The sequence below is a fragment of the Acartia tonsa genome, chromosome 15 (assembly GCF_053477335.1).
Source record: "Acartia tonsa isolate MP-2025a chromosome 15, ASM5347733v1, whole genome shotgun sequence".
Taxonomy (NCBI): domain Eukaryota; kingdom Metazoa; phylum Arthropoda; class Copepoda; order Calanoida; family Acartiidae; genus Acartia; species Acartia tonsa.
This window is the reverse complement of record NC_137274.1, coordinates 23,102,080-23,117,381: the sequence shown is the minus strand read 5'-3', so window position 1 is coordinate 23,117,381 and position 15,302 is coordinate 23,102,080. Positions and strand designations below refer to the sequence as shown.

General features: G+C 32.6%; 1 protein-coding gene across 1 annotated transcript; it reads left to right on the top strand.

Annotated features, from left to right (window-relative positions):
* The first annotated feature begins 12,592 nt into the window (after nt 1–12,592).
* LOC145307009 (uncharacterized) lies at nt 12,593–14,813 on the top strand. The gene is made up of 2 exons (XM_080149348.1): nt 12,593–13,626; nt 14,075–14,813. Exons 1-2 carry the CDS (start codon nt 12,593–12,595, stop codon nt 14,811–14,813), a joined length of 1,773 nt encoding a protein of 590 aa, XP_080005474.1.
* Nucleotides 14,814–15,302: the final 489 nt, after the last annotated feature.

The following is a 15,302-nucleotide window of genomic DNA, read 5'->3' as shown; positions in this document are numbered from 1 at the left end:
TCACAACAACAAAAAACTTGAACTGCTACATTAAAGTGATAAGAATTAAACTATTCATTTTTGTAAAAATTTCTTATCTTTTACCTTAGAATAAGAGTTGATATACACACATAACAAGGAAGACAACATTCATAAAACATTCACAAAATTCCATCTCTTTTTTAGGGGTTTCCTTTCCCACCTCCCCTCTCATCCTTCCATTTTTGTTACGTCACAAAGATAAAAAGTTAGACACTATTACTAGGTTCTTCATAAAAGCGAAGCTCTGAAACGGTATGACAGAAGAACATTAACTCTTGTAGAGAGTCAGAACTGAATATACAAAATAAGAATACATAAGTTTTGACAAAATTATATGTAAATTTGTTGCAAAATTTCTTAAATACAGAATTCTGTTTAAGGACATACTGACATTTTTAGGACTTGATTAATTATAGAGATGCTTTGCCCAAAATATTGTACCTTATAGTAATTGGAATCAGTAATCGAAAAATGATTTTATCACATAAAAAATTGTTGTTAAAAAAGTTATAAAAAAAAACATATTTAAAATAGACGTACGGACATTCTGGTTACGATTATAGAGCTGCTACGCTTTCTAAATAGTTCCTAACTGTTATAGGAATCATCATGCAAAGTTTGAAATTAAATCTGTTACACAAATAGAGCTTTCTAAATCGTACCTAACTACTACAGGAATCACCATGCAAAGTTTGAAATCGATAAGACAATTTGAACATGCCTAAATTAACAAAAAAAGCTATCCGTTCCGGATGGACTGACGGACAGACTCTTATGTTAAATAAATAAAAATCTGAGTGTTTTGTAGGCCTTGTAAAGTGGAAAAAGTATTTGACTTTATTGGTTAAATAAAATTTAAACAAGGATGACAACATCCATAAGTAGCGAAGCATTAAAAATCCTGGATGGTAATGTGTACAAGTAGATTTAAAGTGTATTTTTTTAATATCAAGAATAGATTTATTTGAGAAAATAAACACGAAACCTTGTTTTATATTGTATGATGGCGACATAAAAGATGCTCATAACAATGGGAAAAAAATATTTTGAAAGTTTGCTACTAATAAACATCCCCACATTTAATATTTATCAGAACAGTAGTGCCTGCAGGGAGGAAGGGGACATTGGACTGTAAATTACATTCATAGCCAAAGTTATCATATCTGTTAGCTCAAAAACTTTGAATACATTTTTTCATTTTAATTGGCTAAAACCTACAAATGTGTCAACAAATGATTTTTATTTACAGAGGGGATAATTTTGTTTATCCTCATTGGGGGTATATATCAATTTATTTTCAATTGTCTTATCCCTAAAGATCCCTGAGTGTCCGAGAAGGATGTGCTGAAAATGTATTGCCTAATTTCCAAAGTTGTACAGCAGATAACCCAATTATTGCAAACGCTATTTTCAGCTACTCCGGTCAAAGGGAAAATTTTGAATGTATAAACAATTTATACACTTTACATTCAAAATTTTAATTTTTCAAATTTTGATATTTTTTTGGACGTTTGAAGCTTTTTTTATTTAGAAGTAAATATTGAGATAGGACGCGGAAGCTAGGTACACTTTCGGAAACTAAAATTCAGTACATCCCGAGAAGTGGTGGTTCCTATAAAGTTTAACACTATAGTATCACAATAAGATAAGAACTAGTATTGTTAAAGTATCCACTGTGATGTGAAACCGCTTTATTCAATTTGTTTATTCTAAAAGATAAAGAAACTTAATAGTTATTTCTCGTATTCATTTGAATCCGGTGGATAGGAACCGGTTCTCATCCCTACGAAAAAAAACTATGTCTAGCATCGTATTATATTCAGCTTTCTACGAATATAAAAATGTACAATCATTAAGATTCTATATCCGCGGAAAGCTGTTTATAATACGATGCGAGAAATAACCATTATCGCATCGTAACATAGACAGCTTTCCGCGGATATTAGAATGAAAAATTATAAGATTAAAACTAGTTTTGCTAGCCCCTGTATAACAAAACTGGTATAAATTTTATGATTTTTATTCTAAAGTTCGTGGAAAATTGTCTGTAATACGATGTTGTACATCATTTTTCAGAATGGCTGAGAACTGGTTCTAATCCAGCTGATATTAATCGGTTTTGAAGCTATACTGGAAATTCAACGAAATTGCATTGGCTAACACACAAAGATTGTTCTATAAGTCTTAGGATCCCTCACACCGTCTGTATTTCTGTTATGCATTTCTGTTTATTTTTCTCACAATAACTTTTTCACATTAATTAATAAATATTCCAGTATCGCTTCAAAACCGATTAATATCCGGTGGATAAGAACCGGTTCTCAGCCAGACTGATAAATAAATTATGCATAGCATCGTATTATATCCAGCTTTCCGAGGGTATAAAAATTTATAAGATTAAAACCAATTTTTATTAGCTTGTACCTCCGGTATTTGCGATAAATAACTATTAAAAGTTGATAAATAAATGTGTGAAACTAATTTATACAAATTTTTGACAAATCCTTATCAAGCTGTTAAAAAGTATTTTAAAGCAAAGCATTTCTATAATTAACGTCGGTCCGTCCGTAACGGTTAGCTCTTTTCGCTAATATGAAAAGGTTATAATAGTCCGATAGATTTCAAACGTTGCATGATGATTCATATTACAGTTAGGTAAGACTTAGAAAAAAATTTATATGTTTAATTAATCCTATTTATCTGATTTTTGGAAAAGTGATTCCTATTACAACAAGATACAATGTTATAATAGAAGCAATACTTACATTTTTAGGACTTGATTAAATAGATGCTTTGCTTATAACATTGTACCTTGTTGTAATAGGAGTCAGTATTTAAAAATTCAGATAAATAGGATAATTATAACACATAAAAAATTGTTGTCAAAAACGTAAAAAAATTATTATATTTTAAATGGACGTACGGACATTCTGGTAACGATTATAGAATAGCTAAGCTTTCTATATCGTACTTAACTATTATAGGAATCATCCTGCAAAGTTTCAAATCGATAGGACAATTTTAACGTGTCTAAATTAACGAAAAGAGCTAACCGTTATATTACTGATGGACGGACTAGCGTACGGACCAACCCAAATTTTAGAAAATTCTCGCTTTTAAAAATGATTGTTATTGGACTTAATCATCGCTAGTTTATTATTTAATTAATTGCGACTACGCCCCTAGAGGCATCTAGGGGGTATTGAGGAGGAGGGAGTTGAATTCGATAGCCATTATTTATCTTAAACTGTAAAAAGAAATACAAACAGACAGACATTGTTACTTTATTATAATTATTAGTAAGATATGTAAGGAAGTATAATTCTTATCAATATTATTCATATCTTTTTGTTTTCTCTCTCTCTCTCTCTCTCACTATCTGTCCCTCTCTCTATCATACTTTGTCTTTCTCTCTGTCTCTCTCCTTTTCTCTGTCTCTCTCCTCTCTCTGTCCTTCTCTCTCTCTCTCTCTCTTTCTCTCCTCATTCTCTCTCTCTCTCCCTCTCTATCGTACTTTGTCACTCTCCTATCTCTCTCGCTTGCTTATCTCTCTCTCTATTCTCTCTGTCTCTCTACGACTCTTTCTTTCTCTCTTTCTCTCTCTCTCTCTCTCTCTATCTCTCCATCTATCTGTCCTTTAAGATCCCATAAATGGCTGTATTTATTGTCCCACAAGTTACGGCAAGAATCTGAAAAGACAACAGCGGATAAATTGATGTGCATACCCAATGTTAATACACATAATTACCCCTTCTGTAGATTACAATTAGTGGTTGAAACGTTTGGAAACTTAACTTAATAAACCAACTAATCAAAATTCACTAAAAGTCTCCAAAGCCAATGAATAATAAAACCCTGGGGACTATTTTAATAATCAGCTCATTGTCCCCCTCCAATAGTACGATATAATGATTTAAACAAATATTATTTAATTAATTTTATTATTTTAATATAAAATTCAAATACATATAAAAATAAAATATTTTTTTTTACAAAGTATATAATTCTAATTTTCAAATAATATTTTTTAAATGATTCTAACTGGTAAAATGCCACGAAAATAATCTCTTTTTTCCTGAAAAAAATATTCAGGTCATGTGAAGGAAACGAAGTTGCGGGTTTCAACGTATTTTCACAGTAGCATTTGGATTTAGGTTAGGTTAGGTTAAGTAAATGTCAATGATTGCCCCGCAGGGTTAGAAAATATACCCCGCAGGGTTAGAGTCCTCAGCAGGGGCTAGAAATAGGAGAAAAGCTACTGTGAAAATATGATGAAACCCGCAACTTTGTTTTCTTTCCATGATCCGAAAGTATTCTTATTATTATATATATAACTAGCGGCTTCGCCCCTAGCCTCTAGGGTCTTTGCCTCAAGAGGTAATTTAAAAAAAAAAAAATTCTGGTGCTGAGACCATGATTTATGTGAAGTAGTTTCCCCAGAATCTTTTTTTTGGGTGGGGAGAATTTTCATTTTTGGGGGGTTGGGGGTATAAGAAAATAGCCTAAAACCACCACAGGACCAGTATGTATATTCCCTGAAGTGTATAATCCAATCGGTTCAGTGGTTACCGAGATCTTAAGGGACAGACGGACAGACATCAAGCTACTTTGTATTATAGATTATAACTATATAATATGTACTTTTAGAAGGTTTTGTGATTTATTTTAGATTATATTTAGTTAATTTAAACATGAAAGAATTGTCGTACAGATTTAAAATATGATGATATAACCGAGATCTTAAGGGACAGAAGGAAGACAGACAGACAGACAGATAGACGGACAGATATCAAGCTACTTTGTATTATAGATTATAACTTTATAATATGTACTTTTAGAAGGTTTTGTGATTTATTTTAGTTTATATTTAGATAATTTTAACATGAAAGAATTGTCGTATAGATTTAAAATATGATGATATAACCGAGATCTTAAGGGACAGAAGGACAGACAGACAGACAGACAGATAGACGGACAGACATCAAGCTACTTTGTATTATAGATTATAACTATATAATATGTACTTTTATAAGGTTTTGTGATTTATTTTAGTTTATATTTAGATAATTTAAACATGTAAGAATTGTCGTACAGATTTAAAATATGATGATATCACAGTTAGCAAAGTTTGGACACCTCTATTAAAAACAAGAGAAGGTGATAATAAAACTTTGGGTACCAGTTAAGTTACAAGAAAGTACGGACTCAATTACAGAGTCACTATCTAACTTTTATTTAAAATCAATAGAACGATTATATCACCGATCAGAGACAGACGTTTTAACGTACAAATGGACCAGCTCTAATTATAGAAAATATTCGTTATTTTACAAAATCACTTAAAGACAGAGATTTTAGTGGAATCGATATATTATTACATGGATGTTGTAACCGATTTTCATATAAGAAGTGACACTCGCAGCTGGCTTAACCCCTTACGGTCGGGCCCCTTGCTGCACCTTAATCAGTCGGGGGGGGGGGGGGGGGCGTTAAAAGCCCCCCCCTCCATATTATCTCAGTTCCTATTAGAGCTAGAGGGCTAAAATTTTTGTGCAAGTCCCCTGTGTTATGATGAATTTCCGACCTTAAGTAAGTCAAGGTCAATTTTCGCTTCCTTCTCCCTTTTATTTAACAACCTTTGTTTTTAAGTCCTTTTTTACTTATAAATTTCAAACGCCTGTAATTTTTTTATTTTTGAAGCTAAAATAAAAAATTTCAACTCTCAGTTATGTCTCATACCCACACTTAAAAAGTCAAGCAGTTTGGGCTCTTTATCTTTCACACACAGAAAATGAGATAGAAAAAACCGGATGGGGGGCGTTCAACGCCCATCCCCCCCCCCCCCCCCCGACCGTTAAGGGTTAAGTAAGGATACCCCGGCCCAACAACCCCATCCCCTCCTGCTAATTAGACCAATAGATAAGGTCCAAATGAGCGAGCTAAGTTACAAAAAGTTTTCCCCTGGCAATATATCCACGTATTCTATATCCATTATTAGAGTATTAATCCTTATAATAAAGTAACAGGATGTTTGTCTGTATGTTTGTATGTTTGTACCAAAGGATCTCGATAACCGCAGAACCGATATGGTTCTCCTTCACAGGGTAGCTTCTCAGATATCCTGGGAAGGTTTTTAACTAATTTTAAGGAGGGTGCCACCACCCTTCTTCTACCCATTTACCGTATATAACCTAAAAATCATTTTTTTCAATCTGTTAAAATAATAAGAGTGGACGGTGGGGGGATAGATAGATTAGATAGATAAGTATAGATAGATAGATAGATATATATATAGATAGATAGATAGATAGATAGATAGATAGATAGATAGATAGATAGATAGATAGATAGATAGATAGATAAGTATAGATAGATAGATAGATAGATAGATAGATAGATAGATAGATAGATATATAGATAGATAGATATATAGATAGATAGATAGATAGATAGATAGATAGATAGATAGATAGATAGATAGATAGATAGATAGATAGATAGATAAGATAGATAAGATAGATAGATAGATAGATAGATAGATAGATAGATAGATAGAAGAGTGGACGGAGGGGGGTATTCAATATAGAAATGACACATTAAAATATTTACGCGGCAACGTTCTTAGAGGGAGAGAGGGGACATTGGGCTATTTATTACACTAGTGCTCAAAGTTTTATGTCAATGTTATCTTATTTGTTGGCTTAATAATCTTAATATTTGGCGCTTTTTAATATAGTTTCTTGCAAACCTAGACCTCTCTCATATATTTTTTTTTTATTACTTCAGTACAAACTTTTTTTTGAAGGTGATTGTTAATTTATTTCAGGCTTGAAAACTTTATTTTGGAAATTGGGTATAGGGTAGGGGGTATTAAACGTCACCCCTATCAAAATATTAATGAAACTTGTCCAACCTAAGATCTCCTTTAATATTTGTGTGTTTGTGTGTGTCTTTTAAGACTTTTCTAATAGCAGTTTTAATAAAGTTAATCTTTTCAGAAATATTGATTATTCTGTGAAGGTTTTAATCTATTCTGGATATTAGAAAATATTAGATTGAATAAGTAAATTTGTTTGTATTTCAAAACAAGGATGATAACATCCATAAGTAGCGAAGCTCAAAAAATCATGGATGGGAACATGTACAAGTAGATTATAAGTAAATTTCAAAAAATCAAGAATATATTTATTACGGAAAATAAAACAAAACCTTGTTTTATTTTGTATGATGTCAAAGTAAATTACAGTAAGATTCTCATAACAACGAGAAAAATCATTTTGATACTGATATTCCCAAAAAGTTAGAAAATTGGACCAAAAACGCCAAAGATATGGGGAAATATGTAAAAAATCTTGAAAATCGGACCATAAACACCAAAGATATGGAGAAAAATCTGAAAAATATAAAAATAGCCTAAAACCTGCAAAAGGCAGTCGGACCGTCATAGTTGTTTTCTTTAATCGACGAAAAAATTTAATTTTGATATCTTTTGGGTATAGTCCTTTCCACGACATCCCTCCATAAGGAGCGATTGTATTTTTCACAGTAGCTTTTGAACAGAAACCAATCTTATTCGACGTTCACTCAAAGCCCCAAAAATCACACATTTTTTAATAACCTAACCTAACCTAAAATACCCTATAAAAAGCCATTTTAAAAATACGAAGAATCGCTCCTTATGGAGGGATGTCGTGGAAAGGACTATACCCTATCTTTTTAATTGTGCTCCTTAATGATGGGAATGTTATCAAAAAGTTTCAGCCTTTTATCTTTTATAGGAGCTGAGTAAATCCCATTTCCCTTATAGTGTTACGGACTGACTGACTGACGGACTTATAGAGTAGCTTTGCTACTAAAAAATGCAGTGAAATGAAAATAAATAGTGTAGGAACATAAAATATAGTTATATTCGTTTAGTCTCTACTTATTATTTTTCTTTAATCAACGTTTTAACATTAGAAGAATATTTTACTCGGTTTTAATATTTGTATTTTATAATTTGTAATTTATGTAAAGTATTTAATCATGTAAGAATATTGTTAAGCGATAAACTTTTTAAAATGTTAATTAAGTCTTTATTCAGAATTATTTATTCTTTGGGATCGCCCCCAATAAAATCTACCCAAGAACCTAGTAGAGATTAGAAATAAACGTTTGAATTGTTATCTAAGTCATTACATAGCACAGTGAGTTCGAAGGTGCTTTGAATTTTGTGTCAGAACCTAAATTGGGACATAGTGCTTTTCATTACCCTAGTTTAGGTAACTTCATTTCACTTTTCAATAAAATTTAAAATGCAGCGGTTATTGAGAAAATTAGATTTGAAAATTTCAAGTTCAATTTTCCTCTCCCCTAGGAGTTACCGCATAATCATGACAAGAAAAGCAAAGTTTATTTATTTGAAATGTTGAACAAGTTTGCTTTTATAAAGTTCTTCATAAAACCACTCATGTAGTGAGTTGATTCATGGCCATTTTTATCAATTGCTTTGCTAAGGTCACAGAAATTCAGCCTTAAATAAATCATATATAGAGAGATTTTATGAAAGACTTGATAAAAGCAAAGTTGTTCACAATATTAGATAATTAATCTTTGCTTTTCTTGTCATATTTTATTATAGAGTGAAATGAAGTTAACTAACCTAGGGTAATGAAATGCACTATGTCCCAATTAAGGTTCTGAAACAAAAGTCAAAGCACCTTCAAACGCACTGTGATAGATTTATTGGTCTTGAAATTAAAAAACAAAAAGCCCCAGCCAAGTGACTATAGGATAATAGGAATATATAATCTTAATAGGTCTAACATGGCCTGTATGAAAACAATGTGTGTATACACATTACTGCATACTTCCTAGATTTTAGGAAACTGCCATTTGGGAAGAAAATCTTTTTATAAATTAACCATATCAATAAAATTTGACTGTATATATAAATGTATATAATATTCATTTAATTCATTTATTATTTTTTTGTTTTTTTTTTCTATGTATGTACACCCAAGAATAATAAATCTAATCTAATCTAAAACATTCTCTTCTATTATAAATCCATAGTCAGTCTATTTTTAAATAATGACTAATTTGAAAAAAGGAGTTATCAACATGTGTGTGTGTTATTCTAGGCTTACCAATTAAGGAATTTTCCATTACTACTTTGAAGTTTATTATGAAATTGTACAAATTTGTAAGTCCTTTAGAAATAATACAAATTTGGTGCTATTCCTAAAAGTGTCTTGCAAGCAATGAACCCCAACCAAAATAAGATGGGTGAGTATTTTTTCCCTCTTTATTCTTAAACTCTGCAGGGGGCAATAACCCTAATTAGAAACTCTGTACCCAATTAAACCTAATCCCACCAATAAAAGTATTTTCCATATACATGGATAGGATACAAAATACATAAAAAGTAAATAGTAAAGAAATTCTACAAGGTAGGAGATAGGATAAAAGGAATCTTAGAAAGAAATGTTTGCATAGATAATTTACTAAGTATATTTTGCTGACCATTGAGAATCCACTCTATTAACCACTTTGTCCATCTTTACAATAATGGCAATCTTGTTTTAGTAAATTATTTTCATATCAATTTAATTCCTGTTTGTTTCTTATTTTATGTAGAAACATACATATCTATCTATCTGTTTAGATTATGTACAATGTCCATTAAGGATACATAAATTTTGTTACTAAATATTCCATTTATCACAAAATCAAATTGAACAATAATTATTATAAAACACCAAATTTCTGATATCCTGTTCGAAAATTTTCAAATAATTTGGAGATACCTAGAAAATAAAATGTGTAATATGTTTGGATTTTAGTTGATATTACAGTTTAAGTTTTTCCTTGTCATTCATGTCAACATTAGCATTTAGTTCTGTCATTCTGATCAAAAGTTCTTTAAAGGTTTCAGCATTATGCATCATAATCATGAAATCTTTTAATTACTTGTAATATACTGGTTAAAAAATCTAAAAGATATTCAGGTATTTGGAAGATGGTAAAAGTCCCTCCACAGATTATGAAGTCATACAATAGAATAACTAATGAGAGGCCAGAATAAGTTTTAACCCTTACAGCTCGGGCCCCAATTCCCACCTTAATAGATCGGGGGGGGGGGCTCCAAGAGCCCCCCCCTCTATCTCGGCTCCTGTTACAGATAAAGACGTAAAATTTTTTTCTGGTGGTTCATGTGTATTTTTAGAGAAAATTACTTTTTCTAGTTATAGCAGCCAGGCCGCTCCTTAACCGCTTTTTAGCGGCCAGCCGCTAAATTTTAAAACAGCTGTAGAGCGGCCAATTTTGCAGCTAGGATGACCAAATTTTAGGACAAACTTTTATTTTTCATAACAAAACAATTACTTTTTCTGATCATCGCCAAAAAACGGCAAATAACGGAAACCGCCATTTTCGGCGGTTACGGCGGTAAAACGGCGGTTGGCGGCGCCGATTAATATTTTTATCTGTTTGATGTTGCTCAAGGATTTACCAAAAATTTATAGGACTCTAGCTGTAATAGAAGCCACGATATTCATGATATATGTCTGTAGTAAAAGCCGGACAAAAATCTGTCATAAAGTCGGTCAGGGAGCGGTCAAACGGCCATAACACATTTTTTCTCAGAAGGTCATTGATATCTAAGTATTCACCAAAAAAAATTTAGGTTTCTCCTTATACACAAAAGTCATAATGTAGAAATTAAGATTTTTTTAGATTTTTTTTCTAATTTTGGTGCTACCCAACCGATTTTGACCGGACACCACGACCGACACAGACCAGATATCCTAATAAAATCAACTCTTGCCGACGTATAATTACTAAACTTAAAAAGTCATGAAGTCACAGCACTCCATCTTACCTACAAAAAAAATGAGATTGAAAAAACTAGAGGGGGGGGCTCTTGGAGCCCCCCCCCCGATCTGTAAGGGTTAACATTGGTGTACATTGGCCCCTCATTGACTATTCTATCGTATGATAATCTGTGGAGGGACTTTTACCAGCTTCAGAAAATGGGGGGGGGGGGGATAGTTTTTTGGACTATTCTAATATACCTAAATTTACAAAAATTACAGACGGACAGACCAACTCCAATTATAGAAAAGCTTGGCCTTAAAAACAAAAATATTTTAACATAAAACTTTTTGTATAATCAAAATAATAAAAATTTGAAGTCAAAGTTAACCTAAATGTCGTATTACTTAGACTATTTTCAAATTTTTTAAAAAATGCTAACCCAACCAAAATTTTGAATATTTTCTTCCTTGTTGTTGTATAAATTCTTACCACTGTTGAAAAGTTTGACCGCCAATTTTCATCTGCTAACCCTTCCCCCCCCCCTTCCATTACAATAAATAATTCAGTTGTACATAAACTCTCAAACAATTAGGTACACCATATTTCAAAGTAAAAAGATTTAGATTTTATTTTGTTTTTAAAAATTCTTTTTTTCAAAGTTCTTAATATTTTTAACTTGTTTTTTGTTAAACTTATATTAATTTTAACTAGTATGAAGCTTGTTGTTTTCTTAAGAATTTTTGCAAATATGGTTATTATTTTATAGAATTGAGAAGGCTTGAATAAAGCGAAATATATTTTCTACAAAGAAGTGTGTTCTTCCATGTGTAGTTAGCTCTAGCCGCGCGTTTTTTGAGATTTACCATCCATCCATAGAGCTCAAGAAGGTTGTCACAGCCTCCTACACAAGAAGAAGCAGAAGTTAGCGATGCTGTCCACCAGATGCTACGCCCATCTGTTTGAGATGAACATCTACATATCAACATACCCAGCGTCCTTGTGAAGTTATCTTGTGACTCCTTCAGCCATGCAGACTTCTGGTAATGATTATATTTCAAAATTCTTAACGATTCCTGGCTTCAGACTGTTGTATAACCAACACTACAAAATTGTCAAGAAATCCAATAATAAATTTGCTACTTGTGAGTTTTTGCGAAATTGCCTTAACAGTGATGTAATCCCAAACACTTTCAAAATACGAAATAAACCGGCAAATTTTGGCTCAAATGAATTCAAACAATTATGGTATGAAGAATCTAAAGAACAATCAAAACGTTGGATACAAAATTCAATTGATGACATGAATGACTGTTGCTTAAAATTGTACAGGGAACAAGATAAATTGAGAGATAAAATGTTATGTTTAGTGACAACTATTGACAAGCTGAATCTACAATAATTTTTAGTGAAACAAAACCGAAAACTTTTGTGTCAAGCATTAAAAACCAAAAACAATAAGTTAAAACACATAATATCTCTCTCAGAAACTACAGATACGAGCCAACAAAACGTGGACAACACTAGAGTGGGGACCAACAATGTTAGAGTGACAAAAAAGAAGAATAGACCAGGGGCGAGACAAAGAAAATATAAATCAACAATACTTAAAAGATTACAGAAAAAAACACCAGTCAACATTGTGTTTAATTACTCCAGCATTGATTTAAGTGATGCAGCTATTCGAGCTCTGAACAAAGGTCTAAATTTTTGTATCAAACCTCCAAATATAGATATGACAGAAATTTTATCAGATCATTTAAAATTCAGTCGACGAATGCAATGGGCAGAACAATTCTACACTGATGATGTTGAACCTGAGGACAGTAATTTTATTCCATCAATATTTAAACAGGAGAAAACAAATTTTCCAAATCGTGGTAATGTAGCTAAACCATTACAAACTTTCCTTAATAATGTAGAATCTAATTTACAAAACAGAACTCTGTGGAACAAAAAACACCTCAATCCAAAAATTAGAAATCTACCAGAGGACGAATTTGAGGCCCTCCAGAACCTAGTCAAGCTGCAGAAAGAACGCCAGATCATAGTTAAGCCTGCGGACAAGGGCAGTGGTATAGTTGTGGTTAACTATGATGATTATGTAAACAGCTGCAATCAACACCTTCTTTCTTCTCAACAGCAACCAACTGGGCCACCGCTACCTTACTACAAACCATCATCTGAAAAGGATTTGGATACAATGAAACACCAAATTGTTTCTGTATTAAAAGATGGGCTTAACAACAAATGGATAACAAAATCCGAATTTAATGCCATGAATCCTAGTGACAAAGGCCCAGGCAGGTTCTACCAGATTTTTAAGGTTCATAAGGAACATGAACCTGGCACTATCCCCCCAGGCCGTCCTATTGTTTCTGGTAATGGATCAATTACTGAAAACATATCAAGATTCGTTGACTTTCATGCAAAAAAAGTCATTCATCAAATTCCTGCCTTTATTGAAGATACTCCAGATTTCCTCAGAACACTGAAAGATTTCAATGACTCTGGAAACATTGAAGACACAGACATTCTGGTGACCATGGATGTCTCTGCATTGTATACAAATATTCGCCATGATGATGGAATATCTTGTATGAAATCTGCTCTAGAAAACAGACCAGACAAAACTGTACCAACACTCTTTCTAATTCAACTTCTGCAACTAGTCCTCACATGTAATATATTTGAATTTGACAAATCTCTGTTCCTGCAAGCTTGTGGCACAGCCATGGGCACGGCTTGTGCTCCAAACTATGCAACAATAATGATGCATAGTATAGATGTCAAGATAAAAAATCTAGCAAGGCAAGTAGCAGCTGGCAGAAATCCCCTAATTTTACTGGAAAGATTCTTGGATGACCTGTTTATGATCTGGAGAGGCAGTGTGGAGAATCTACAAATGTTTTTAGAATTGGTCAATACACTCCACCCCACAATTAAATTTACAAGTTCGTTCACCTGTCCTTTCCCTTGTACCTATCCTGCTGGATTTGAACATGACTGCTTCTGCCACTCAAGCCGATCCATACCTTTCCTGGACACATTAGTTACCATCAAAAACAAAACCTTGGTCACAGATATCTATAAAAAAACCTACAGACCGTTGCCAGTACCTGTTGCCAACATCAGCACATCCTGCACACATTACCAAAAATATTCCCTTCAGCTTATGTTACAGACTAGTAAGAATATGTTCTGAAAAAAACACACTAATCCAACGACTAGATGAACTTAAACAACTGCTTCTTTCTAGAAACTACAACCTACAGATAATCAATGGTGCTATTGCCAAGGCTCTAAATATTGATAGAAATGCGGCCCTGGAAAAGAAAGTTAAAGTATCAACCAAGAGAATACCATTTGTTATTACTTTCCATCCAGCTCTACCTTCAATCAGCACAATCCTAAAACAAGGTTGGAAAATAATGGTAAAAGATGAGAGACTGAAAAAGATATTTCCAGAACCACCTTTAGTTGCCTATCGTCAGCCCAAACACAGCTCTCTCCGGGAAATATTGGTGAAATCAAAGCTACCTGAACGTGAAAAAAGAAGTGTCAAAGGTATGAAGAGATGTAACCTACCTAACTGTCCCTCCTGCCCTCATGTCCGTGAAGCCAAAGTTGTCTACAGCTCAGCAAATAATTTTAAGGTACCTATTTCTACACCAGTCAGCTGCTCTACAAAAAATCTCGTTTATGTTATAACATGTGATAGGAGAGAATGCAAATACACACAGTATGTAGGAGAAACGGGGAAACAGCTTAAAGAAAGATTCAAACAACATTTAGATTGTGTCAGATCTCAAAATGAAAACTTGAATAAAACTGCAGTTGGGGAACATTTTAATCTTCCTGGACACAGTGTTGCCAACATGAAAGTATCTGTTATAGAAAATTGCAGGCAGGAGTCAGCCATGTACAGAAAATGTCGAGAATCCTTCTTCATCAATAAATTTGAAACAAAGCACCTGGGGCTGAACAGAAAAATTTAAAATTATTGTTATTGTTATATATTTTTGTTAATGAAAGTAAATTTTGCTAATACATGTTGTTTTTTCTTGTAACATAATTTATACCTATTTGACTTGCAAATTGCAATATTTTTTTAAAAAATGCTAACCCAACCAAAATTTTGAATATTTTCTTCCTTGTTGTTGTATAAATTCTTACCACTGTTGAAAAGTTTGACCGCCAATTTTCATCTGCTAACCCTTCCCCCCCCCCCCCTTCCATTACAATAAATAATTCAGTTGTACATAAACTCTCAAACAATTAGGTACACCATATTTCAAAGTAAAAAGATTTAGATTTTATTTTGTTTTTAAAAATTCTTTTTTTCAAAGTTCTTAATATTTTTAACTTGTTTTTTGTTAAACTTATATTAATTTTAACTAGTATGAAGCTTGTTGTTTTCTTAAGAATTTTTGCAAATATGGTTATTATTTTATAGAATTGAGAAGGCTTGAATAAAGCGAAATATA